At 34.7% G+C, this 12,952-nt stretch overlaps 1 protein-coding gene across 1 annotated transcript in view; it reads right to left on the bottom strand.

The window, feature by feature from the left end:
• The window catches only part of LRRIQ1 (leucine rich repeats and IQ motif containing 1), a 192,074-nt gene that overhangs the window by 119,972 nt on the left and 59,150 nt on the right, over positions 1-12,952 (bottom strand). Inside the window, 2 exon segments of the mRNA XM_078074184.1 lie at positions 2,360-2,453; positions 10,616-10,689. Coding sequence (XP_077930310.1) covers positions 2,360-2,453; positions 10,616-10,689 — 168 coding nt within the window.

The following is a 12,952-nucleotide window of genomic DNA, read 5'->3' as shown; positions in this document are numbered from 1 at the left end:
TGTCTTATCTTGTTCTACAAGTGGATTAAGTCAGATATAGGAATTTTTAAACATGACCAGATCATTGGTTCTACTGTAAGATACATTCCTTTGGAAATCATCAGAACCAGGATCTTCCTGGCTATGGCCACACATCACAGAAAAACCAAATCAGGACAAAGAATCAATTGCTTCTTCCCTAGGATCAGATGTCACAACAACTTTCTTTTCAATTATGTGTCCTTCCCTGTCTATATTTTATTCATAAATGTTATATTTTCACTACCTGATCAAATTGATAAGATTTACAGATTTGATCCAAACTCTGAGGATCCTGAAACAGGTTTTCTTACCTGAATTTCAGTATATATTTGCCTTTATTTGTACTTAGTGTGTTGTCAAACTTATCTTGCTAAATTAGGCTATAAACCCTGTCTATTCTTGGCTTGTTCTGTCTTGATGTACCCATGAGTTAATATGATACAAATGTCAAATGTATAATAAATCATGTTAAATTGTCTTACAAATGGATGCTGCTGGACATAAAAAGAGACAAGAGTTTAGATCAGAATCATCAGCAGTACTAGAAAAGTGGACATATGCAAAGTCTTTCAGAATTCTGGGATTTAATTCACCTGGACCTGGGTAAATGGGTAATGATCTGAGGATGTATAAAAGAAAATGACTTAAGGCCAAGGGCAAGAACCAGGGGGAAGCAAAAGGTAGAGAAATTACAGGAACCCCTATGGGGCTGGGAATAATTCTTATCAGCCAAAGTTGAAAGGATATATATAAGAGGCACTGGAGAGTCAGTTCCATAGCAGAAAAGCTAAACTGGCACTAGTCTAAAGATTTCTTTGAGACTTCCCTAACAGAACTTAAAAGCAAGCTTTAAAAGCATCTCACTAATTTCAAGTAACTTAGCTGCTGTACGTCAGAAACAAAATAGATGTTGCCTAAAGAAAAAGAACAAAATTAAGAAATCAACAGTATAAAATTTAAGATGTCCAGAATACAATCACAATTGACCAAGCATGCAAGAAGCAGGGCAATATGACCCAGAATTGGGGGGGAAATCAACAAAAATAGACCCCCAAATGATATAGATGATGAAACTAGCAGAGAAGGATTTTGGAATAGCTATTATAAATATTTTTCATGTGTTAAAGATGATTCAGGAAACCATGAGCATGATTAGGAGAGAAATCGCAAATATTAAAAAAAAAAATAAATGAAACTTCTAGAGATGAAAAACACAGTATCTGAACTCTGAACTGATTAATTCTGGATGGGATTAACATCAAAATAGATATGTAAGAAGAAAATATCAGAAAACTTGAAGATACAGCAATAACTATTAAGAGTGAATTACAGGCAGAAAAAAAGTGTAATATATAGGAACAGAGCAATAGCAACTTCTAGAATATATCAAGTGATCTGATATTGGTGAAATTGGCATCCTAGTAGAACAAGATAGGAAGGAGGCAAAAAACATATGTGAAAAAATAATGGGCAAAAAAATTCTAAATTTTATGGAAACTACAAATTCATCAGATTCAAGAGGTTCAACAGATATTAAGAAGAGTAAATCTATATAAAACCACAGCAAAACACATTATAATCAAATTGCTGAAAACCACTGATAAAGAGAATATATTAGAAGTCTCCAAAGAGAATGTTGGCAGATTCTCATCAGAAACAATAAAGGCCATCAAAGAGTGGAGAGACATTTTTAAAGTCTAAGTGTGGCAACTGACTGCAAAGGGGCATGAGATAATTTTTTTAAGGTGGTAAAAATGTTTAATATCTTAATTGTGGTGGTTTTATACCATATTCATACTCATAAATAAAACTGATAAAGTTTACTGTATGAAAATTATCTCAAAAAAGCTCTTCATGAAAAAAGATGCTGGTCAATTTGGGGGGAAATGGTGTTAGCATAGTATGAGAATTTCAGATTAGAAACACTTTTTTAAAGAAGAAAATTCATTCTAAAAAAATTACAAAATATTTTTCTTCTATTACATCTAGGTACTGCAATATTTCAAAGAGAAGCATGGATTCACATAGGTTTATAAGTCATACTTTAATAGACACCAACAAACTCCAAGTTACCATTATACTAAAATTGAAACATAATCAATGGTATGGATCAAAATAATCATTTTAAATTTGCATTAGTTCATACATGTGCAAAAAATTATTTTAGGTTGAAGATATTTTTAAAACTAATATTATAAAAATTTCTTGTTTTGAATAACTTTTAAATTATTTTTATTAACTTTTCCCAAGCAATTAATATGCACAGAACAATTTTCATCAAATCGTGTTTTCTGCAACTATAATAAAGTATATAATAGAGTGCAACAATATTTCTTACCTCCAGTTTATTTCTTGAAGAAATGGGTTTCCAGTGAGAGACAATTCATGAAGAGAATAGCATGCATCAAACCATCTAATGGCACTTGTAAGATCTACAGAAAATAAACAATAAAAATCATTATAGAAGATAGTAACAGAGAAAGGAAAATAATCATAAATCAATGACCATTTATTTATTGGTTAGGTAGTAAAGCGGTAAAAATTATTTATTTTGCAGAATACAGTATGCTTTTAGAAAGAGACTATGTTAAGAACACAGACTCTGCTGTTAGAATATATATTTCTCCCATTTAGCAGCTTTGTGAACTTATGCAAACCATACAATTGCTTTGTGATTCAGGCTCATACCTATCTTATTGGGTGAGGGTTAAATGAGGTAATGTGTGTAAAGGGCTTAGAACTGTTTGTGCCAGATTGTTAGCAAAAAATCTGAAGAAGTGAAATCTAAAGTAATAAGATAAGTGGTAAAGTTGAACACATACATAAATAGAGTTACATAGACCTATTTTACTTTCAAAAGTAAGAATAGTAGGTCAATCTAGTGTACATTACAGAGTAATTTATATTGAATTGTTCTCCCACAGAAAAATATCATAAAACTAGACCATATATAGGAAGCACCTGTTTTTTAAACCTGACTCTGCAAGATGGGAAACATACCTGGTGAGCCTACAATCACAGTGGTTTTCTGTTTGAAAGCAGTTTACCACTTCAGAGCAGTAAAGACCAAATAAAGAAGCTCTTCCGCTGAGTGAGGAGACAAAGATTAGAATAAGCTGGAATTTATGATGAAAAATACTGAGAAGGAGCTGTGTGTTAATATGTTGTGAGGAGGGAATTGGGGGAAGAAGTCTCTGTGAAGATTTACCACAGATTTACCACAGGTCCATGGACAAGTCTGAGGTGTCACACACACACAGAAAGATTGAAAATCCTAGCAGAGATCACCAACTATAAGGCTGAAAGCTGAATGATGACACTAAGTTCATGTAGCAGCAAAAGATATTGGAGTCTTAACCCAGACAAAATGAGACCTAACTGAGTATCTCACAGATTGAGCTACAATCCAGAAAGACTATGCAGTAGGAGGAACACAATGCCCTGGGGTAGGGGCATGCACTAAGAGTTGAAAACTAAAATGGCTTGTCCTAAGAGAGAATGAAATTAAAGAAGACAGAAAAAAAAAAGTACCCATAAATGCTTCAACTGCCTGCCAGAACTGAACGTAACTGCCTTTAAAAGGAAGACAATTTCCAGACTCACTAAACTGTATTATATACAATGTTCAATATATAATTAAAAATTATTAGACATATCAGGGCACCTGGGTGGCTCAGTAAGTTAAGCATCTGCCTTTGGCTCAGGTCATGTCCTCAGGGTCCTGGGATGGAGCCCTGCATCAGGCTCCCTGTTCAGTCAGGCTCCCTGTACAGCGGGGCTCCCTGTTCAGCTTCTCCCATTCCCTCTGCCCCTCCACCCTGCTTGTGCTCTCTCTCTCTAATAAATAAAATGTTTTTAAAAATTACTAGACATATCAAACAAAACAGATTTTACTTCAGACAAAACACACTTTAAAACAAAGACTGTAATAAGAGACAAAGAAGAGTGTTACATAATGATAAAAGGGGTAAATCCAACATGAGGATATAACATTGTAAATATTTATGTACCCAATGCAGGAGCACCTAAATATTTAAAGCAAATATTAACAGCCTTAAAGGGAGAAATAGACAGCAACACAATAATCATAGGGGACTTTAATATTCCACTTACATCAATGACTAGATTACCCTATTGATAACTGATGTATCCTATACACCAATATATAGAATAGAAAGAAAATCAAGAAGGAAACATCAGTCTTAAACATGTTAGACCAGGGGCGCCTGGGTGGCTCAGTTGGTTAAACATGTTAGACCAGATGGACTTAAGAAATCATATCAAGCATCTTTTCCAACACAATGATATGAAACTAGAAATCAATTACAAGAAGAAAATGAAAATTCACAAATATGTGGAGATTAAACAACATACTATCAAACAAGCAATGTTTCCAAGAAGAAATCAAGAGAAATTAAAAAATACCTTGAGACAAATGAAAATGTAAATATAACATACCAAAATTTATAGGATGCAGCAAAAGCAGTTCTAAGAGGGAAGTTCACAGTGATAAATGCCTACCTCAAGAAATAAGAAACATCTCAAATAAACAATCTAACTTTAAACTTCAAGAAACCAGAAAAAGAAGAACAAAGGAAGTCCAGAGTTATTAGAAGGAAGAAAATAACAAAGATTGGAGCAAAAATAAATGAAATAAAGACTAAAAAGACAATAGAAAAGATCAATAAAGCTAAGAGCTGATTATTTGAAAAGACAACAAAAATGGCAAACCTTAGCCAGACTCAGCAAAAAAAAAAAAAGAAAGAAGAAGGAGAAGGAGGAGGAGGAGGATGCAAATAAATAGAATCAAAAATCAAAAAAATGTTACAACTTTTACCACAGAAATACAAAGGATCGTAAAAGACTACTAGGAAAAATCATATGCCAAAAAATTGGGACAACCTAGAAGAAAAGGATACATTCCTAGAAACACACAATCTACCAAGATTGAATCATGATGAAATAGAAAACCTGAACAGATCAATTACTGTAAGATGACTGAATCATCTTAATCAAAAACCTCCCAAGGAACAAAAGTCCAAGATCAGACAGCTTCACTGGTGAATTCAATAAAACATTCACAGAAGGATTAATACTAATCCTTCTCAATCTCTTCCAAAAAATAAAAGAGCGGGAACTCTTCCAAACCCATATTATGAAGCCAGCATTACCCTGATACCAAAACTAGACAAGAACACCACAAGAAAATTATAAGCCAATATTCCTGATAAACATAGATATGAAAAATGCTCAGCAAAATATTAGCAAACTAAATTCAATAATATATTAAAAACACATCACCATGATCAAATGGGATTTATCAACATCTGCAAATCAGTCAATGTAATATACCACATTAACAAAATGCAGAATAAAAATCCATATGACTATCTCAAACAATGCAGAGAAAGCATGTGACAAAATTCAGCATCTACTTATGATAAAAATGCTCAATGAAGTGGGTATAGAGAGAATGTACCTGAACATAATAAAGGCCATATATAACAACCCCACAGCTAACCAGCTAACATCATCCTTAATGGTGAAAATGTGAAACTTTTCCTCTAAGATCAGGAATAAGACAAGGATGCCCACTCTCACAACTTTATTTGACATAATTTTGGAAGTCCTATCTAGAGCAATTACGCAAGAAAATAAAATAAAAGGTATCCAAATTGGAAAGGAAGAAGTAAAACTGTAGCTATTTGGAGATGACATGATATATAGAAAATCCTAAAGACTCAATCAAAAAATTGTTAGAACTAATAAATTCACTAAAGTTGTAGGATACACAATCAATACACAAAAATTTGTTGGGTTTCTTTACACTAATGAGCCATCAGAAAAAAATTAAGAAAACAATCTTATTTATAATTGCATCAAAAAAAATACCTAGGAATAAATTTAACCAAAGAGGTGAAAGACCTATATATTGAAAACTACAAGATATTAATGAAAAGAACTGAGGAAGACAAACAAATGGAAAGATATGCCATGTGCTAGATTGGAAGAATTAATATTGCTAAAATGTCCATACCACTCAAAGCAATATATTCAATGCAATCCCTATCAAAATCCCAATGGCATTCTTCACAGAAATAGAACAAATAATCCTAAAATTTATACAGAACCACAAAGGACTCTGAACACTCAAAGCAATCTTGAGAAAGAACAAAGTTGGAGGCATCATGCCCCTTGATTTCAAACTATATTACAAAGCCACAGTAACTAAAACAGTATGGTATCAGCATAAAAACAGACATAGAGATCAATGGAACAGAGACCCCAGAAATAAACCTACACATATATGTTTAATTAATTTATTGACAAAAGAGCCAAGAATATACAATGGGAAAGAATAGTCTCTTCAATAAGTGATGTTGGGAAAACTGCACAGTCACATACAAAACATGAAACTTGACCACTGTCTTACAACATACACAAAAATTAACTCAAAATGGATTGAAGACTTGAACATAAGACCTGAAACCATAAAACTCATAGAAAAAAACATAGGTGATAAACTCCTTGACATGGGTCTTGGATGATTTTTTTTATCTAACACCAAAAGAAAAGGCAACAAAAGTAAAATAAACAAGTGGAACCATACCAAACTAAAAGCTTTGCACAGCAAAGGAAACTATGAACAAAATGAAAAGGCAACCTACTGAATGGGATAAAACATTTGCAAATCACATGTCTGATAAGGGTAAGGGTCTAATTTCCAAAATTTATAAAGAACTCATACAACTCAATAGCAAAAATCCAGTCTGATTAAAAAAGGGGCAGAAGATCTGAATAGACATTTTTCCAAAGAAGACATACAGATGGCCAACAGGCACATGAAAAGATGTTCAAAATCATTAGTCATCAGAGAAATGCAAATTAAAATCACAACAGGGTATTATTTCACATCTGTTAAGATAGTTATTATCAGAGGCGCTTGGGTGGCTCAGTCGTTAAGCGTCTGCCTTCAACTCAGGTCATGATCCCAGGGTCCTGGGATCAAGCCCCGCATCGGGCTCCCTGCTCAGCCAGGGGTCTGCTTCTCCCTCTCCCACTCCCCCTGCTTGTGTTCCCTCTCTCGCTGTGTCTCTCTCTGTCAAATAAATAAAATCTTTTAAAAAATAGCTATTATCAAAAAGACAAGAAATAACAAGTGTTGGCAAGGATATGGAGAGAAGGGAACCCTCTCACACTGTGGGTGGGAATGTAAATTGGTGCAGCCACTATGGAAAACAGTATGGAGGTTCCTTAAAAAATTAAAAATAAAACCACCTTATGATCTAGCAATTCCACTTCAGGTTATTTATTTAAAGAAAAAAAACTCCACTGACTTAAAAAGATATATGTACCCCCATGTTCATTCATTACAGCATTATTTACAATAGCAAAGATATGGACACAACCTAAATGCCCACTGATGTGTGAATGGATAAAACAATTGTGTTTTTAGATGTACAATGGAATATTATTCAGCCATAAAAAAGAATGAAACCTTGCCATTTGTGACAATATGGATGGATCTCAAGGGCATTATGCTAAGTGTAGTAAGTCAGAAAAAGACAAATGCCATATGATCTCTCTCATATATGGAGTCTAAAACAAAACAAAAAACAAGCTCAGAACTTGGATGAAGTGTTTTTTTATTTGTTTAAATAAATTGAAATAAAAAATCCTTTGCAAGATATATGTTTATCATGTAAATGCCTGTTTAACTCCAGAAGCAAAGAATAACATTTTAGCACCAAGCAGAACTACTTAGAAAGATGACTCTATAGGATCAAAATTTGGAAGAAAATTTCTAGTTCTAATTAACACTGTATGTACCATTATTTAGGAATTAGCACACATTTTTGCAACCAGAGAACCTTTGAACTAAAAGTCCTCTGTCTCCTTTGCTATGGTACTTGAACTATCTATCTGTACTCTCTGGAACTGTGCTATGTATATAAACTGTACAGATCTGTTTGAAAGACTTATTGTTTTAGTCATTTCAAAGTTTTCCCAATGATCTGCTAACAGAGCTGAAGTTGTCCTTGGTAATATGGCTGGTTTTGTTTTCAAATATATTAAGTTGTTCATTTTCAAAAATACCACTTCCATCACCTGAGTGGACTGTTGCCTTATGGAAGCTAATTTTGTCCAGAGAGAAAACCAAAGGCCTTGAGGAAAAAAGCCTTTGGGACCCAGCAGCCTGATCTGTGAAGAATATCAGGAAGCCAAGGTGACTGCAGTGAAATGATAGGAAGGGAATGGGGGTGTTGTAGAAGCCAAGGTTTGAGAGGACTCTGCTATTCATCTGCATGTATATGCAATGAATACCTCTAGGGAGCCCTGACCAGCTAGTAACTTTGGCTGCTGCTGGGGAAGCAAGGCTAAGGAGACTTTTCCCTGAATTCCTTTTTGAATCTTTAGAATCTTGATCCATGTGTTGCTTTTTTAAAATTTTTAATTAAATAAAGCATCTCATAAAATAATTACTAAACATATAAAGAAATAGGAAAGTATGATCTATCATTAGATCAGTTAATGGAAAAACATTTAATAGAAACTCATCCCAAAGTAAGTCAAAGGTAAATCAAATATTTTGAGACACCAAAGTAATTCAATGATGAAAAAAGCTTGTTCAACAAATGTTGCTGGAACAAGGGATATCCATATTAAAAACTAAACTCATCCTCTACTTCATACCATTCATAAAATAATTTGACATGGATCATAGACAGACTTAAAGGTAAGAACTAAAAGTACAAAATTTTTATAAGAAAGCAAGAAAATTTATAAAATCATCTTCTCAAACGGGAGGTAGAAAAATATTACAAAGGACACAGAGAGAACAATAACTACTAAAAATAATAAATTAAACTTCATCAAAATTGAAAACTTCTGCTCATCTGAAAATACCATTAATAAAAATTCGTGGTTATAGAGAGACCAGGAAAAATATTACAAAACATATATCTAACAAAGAATTACATCCAGAATATACAAAGGACTTATACATATCAATAAGAAAAGGGCAAATAACCAATAAAAATGGTAAGACATTTGAATACACACAAAAGAATATGTAAAAATCATCAATAAATAAAAATGTAAAAAGGCTTAATATTGTTATTCATCAGGGAAATGTAAACTAAAACCATAATGAGATAACACAATTGAAATATTAAACATCCTCTAGAATGCAGCAGTTGAAACTCCAGTACATTGCTGGTGTAAAATGTTTTAACTATTTTGGCAAACTTTTTCTCAGTTTCTTATAAACATATACCTACTCTATTGTCCGGCAATTACACTCTTACACATTTATCCCACAGAAATAAAAACATGTCCACAGAAAGATTTATATAAGAATTTCCCCAGGAAATTCCATTAAGAATCATAGCAGCCCCAAATCGGAAAGAATTAAAATATTGATCAACAGGAAAATGGACAAAGTGTGATATATTCATACAATGGACTACACCTCAGCCAAAAAAAAAAAAAAAAAAGAAAGAAGAAACAACTGATACAGTGGAATGTCACATGAATGCTAAGAAAGCCAGAGGAAAGAGAACATACTGTTTGATCAAATTAATATAAAAATACAAAAGAGTCAAGTTAATCTATGGTGACAAATTTAGAACTATGGTTGTCTCCATGAGGAGACTGACTGAGAACTGGGATGGGCAAATTTAGGGAGGGACTGGCCAAGTAAATCAGTTAATCATTCTTTAATAAACTTTTAATGGGTGTTTATACATGTTAGAAGTCAACAAGTTAGACAAATTAATTTACTCATCTTCATTAGGCTATTTATTTCATAGGTAAAAGATACATGAATTTCAAATAAAAATATAATTGTGGTATGTGCCCAGGTCTACCAGAAAGATATGGAAATAATATTATTTTATTTTTTTTAAGATTTTATTTATTTATTTGACAGATAGAGAGAGAGAGCACAAGCAGAGGGAGCAGCAGAGGGAGAGGGAGAAACAGGCAGGACCCTGGGATCATGACCTGAGCCAAAAGCAGACGCTTGACCGACTGACCCACCCAGGAGTCCCAATAATATGATTTTAAAAGTGGAAGGAAATTTAATTGGATGATTTCACCATGCCTTTGAAGGAATTCAGAAATTGCCACCCCAATATACAGCATATTGACTATTTTGAGTTAAAGGCATTTAAAAAACAGATACAAGAAGGACATTGTGACCTTCCTTTTTTTTCTTACAAGCAAGAGATGAAATGCCTATATGAAAGATATCTTCCCTGTATTAGAAGGAAAGAGATATTCTCATCAAAAGGATAGGAAGTAGAGGGCAAGAGAAATACATACAAGCAAACTTGAAAAAAAAAAAAAAACAATGACAAGTTGTATTCTTTACTTCTAAATCTGCCTTGTATCAGTTTAATTCTTAGGCCTAGCCTAAGATCTTAAGAGGATACAGGAAAAATTTTTCCTCCTCTACACCTTATTGTATAGATATGTTCTTTGTAAATACCACTAACACATCTATCCAAAACAACTCCCTTACCACATTTGGAAAAGAAACTCAGAAGCTCATTACATACTTTTTAAAAATTATGTATTGTTCTAAACTTACCAGAAAGACAATTGTTGCTGACATCTAGTTTTTCCAAAGAAACAAAATGAAAAAGTGGTATGATTTTTGTCAAGCTGAAAACAAAGAAATTCATAAAAATTTTAATTAGGGATATCCTTATTATTGATGTAACTATATAGTAACATTTATATAACACAATTATGTAATGATATGTAATTGTATATAATTATATATACAATTGTATTTGTATAATAAAATACAATTATAACATTAACAGTACTAATTAAAAATGTATAAATTATAAAATTCCAAGTATTTATTCTATAATGGAAGATTTATATTCATTTCTAAAGAGAAATTACGATGGACTGTCAATTTCAATGACAAATATCATGCAGTTTAACGTGTAGTGGCTATTTAAATAAAAATAAGTACATTTTTTGGTTGTTATTGTTTTTGTTTTGTTTTTGTATAAGGCCAAATTTACAGAGAATTTTTTTTTTTTAAGATTTTATTTATTTTTTGACAGAGAGAGACATAGCGAGAGCAGGAACACAAGCAGGGGGAGTGGGAGAGAGAGAAGCAGGCTTCCCGCAGAGCAGGGAGCCCAATGTGGGACTCGATCCCAGGACCCTGGGATCATGACCTGAGCCGAAGGCAGACGCTTAACGAGTGAGCCACCCAGGCGCCTGACAGAGAATTTATATTATCTATATAATTTTCCTGGCTCAAACACGTAACTTAAGCCACTAAGAGGTAAAAATATAAAGAAAAATATTTTTCACTTTTTGACAGCATAACAGCTTAGTTACTAATTTTGTTTTAATTCAAAAAAATTTTTTTGGGTTTCGGAGCAAGATGGCAGAGGAGTAGGAGAACTAAATTTCCTCTGGTCCCAGGAATTCAGCTAGATGGGGATCAAACCATTCTGAACACCTATGAACTCAACAGGAGATCGAAGAAAAGAATAGCAGCAACTCTCTGAACAGAAAGGCAACCACTTTCTGGAAGGTAGGACATGTGGAGAAGTGAATCCAAGGCAATATTCGGGAATATAGACGGCAGGGGAGGGGGCTTCCGTCCGCTGCTACCGGCAAGTGATAGAGCAGCAGAGTACAAAATCGGAACTTTTAGAAGTCGGCTCCGCTGAGGGACGTCGCTCCAGTGGCTAAGCAGGGGTGGAACCCTCTCTGGGACAGTGTGGTCTCAGGACCCTGGGGGTCACAGAAAGACCGGGGGTGCCTGAGTGCGGCAGAGCTCCCAGGGATCGGAGCGGGGAAGCCAGCTGCAGAGATGGAGTCGAGGCACGGGCTCTCAGCTCAGGGTTGCCATAAACTGTGATCCGCGGCACAGTCGGGCCACTGCTCCTCCAGCAGGGACCCAATAAGCGGCAGATCCGGGGAGACTCCCCTTCCTCCCCTGGGAGGAGCAGCACGGGAGTGCACCGCAGGGATCTGCTGGGTTTGGAGACTCCACACCGAGTCAGGTGCCAGAGATAGAAACGCTCAGTCACAGGCCGGGTGAGCACAGAGTGTGGCCGGAGACCGGGGAGACGGGAGGGACTGACTGCTTTTCTCTGGGGGTGCACTGAGGAGTGGGGCCCCGAGCTCTCGGCTCCTCAGGGCAGTGATTGGGAGGCCGCCATTTTCACTCTCCTCCTTCAAAGCTGTAGGGAAAGCTCGCAGGGAACAAAAGCTCCCGAGAGCAAACCCGAGCAGATTACTTAGCCCGACTGGGCAACGGCGGAGCAATTCCGCCTCCAGCAAAGACATTGGAGAACCACAGCAACAGGACCCTCCCCCAGAAGATCCGCAAGAAGAGCCAGCCAAGACCAAGTTTACCGATCAATGAGAACAGCAGAATGCCAGCACTAGAGGAATACTGCACATAGAATTCATGGCTTTTTTCCCCCTGATTCTTTAGTGTTTCAAAGTTAATTTTTTTAATTTTCTTTTTTTCTTTTACTATTATTTTTGAATATTTCTTTTTCCCTTTCTCAACCAACATCTTATCAATCCCTTTTTTAAAAATCATTTTTATTTTTCATTTTTAGAGTCATATTCTATCCCTTCATAGTAGTTAAACTTATTTTTGGTATATATATAAGTTGTTCTCTCTTTAAAATTTTGGGATACAGTTGTTTCTAACAGACCAAAATATACCCTAAATCTCTAGTGTATGGCTTTCTTCTAGTCTCCTGCCTGATCACATTCTCTCCCTTTTTTTTTTTTAATTTCTCTTCTTTCTTTTTTTCAACCACCTTCTTATCTTATCAATTCCTTTTATAAAATCTTTTCTAATTTTCATCTTTACAGTCATATTCCAACCCTTCATCATATTTACCCTTATTTTTGTACATATATAAGTTTTTCTTTC

Source organism: Halichoerus grypus, chromosome 6 (assembly GCF_964656455.1).
Source record: "Halichoerus grypus chromosome 6, mHalGry1.hap1.1, whole genome shotgun sequence".
NCBI classification, from domain to species: Eukaryota; Metazoa; Chordata; class Mammalia; order Carnivora; family Phocidae; genus Halichoerus; species Halichoerus grypus.
This window is presented reverse-complemented; position numbering and strand designations above follow the sequence as displayed.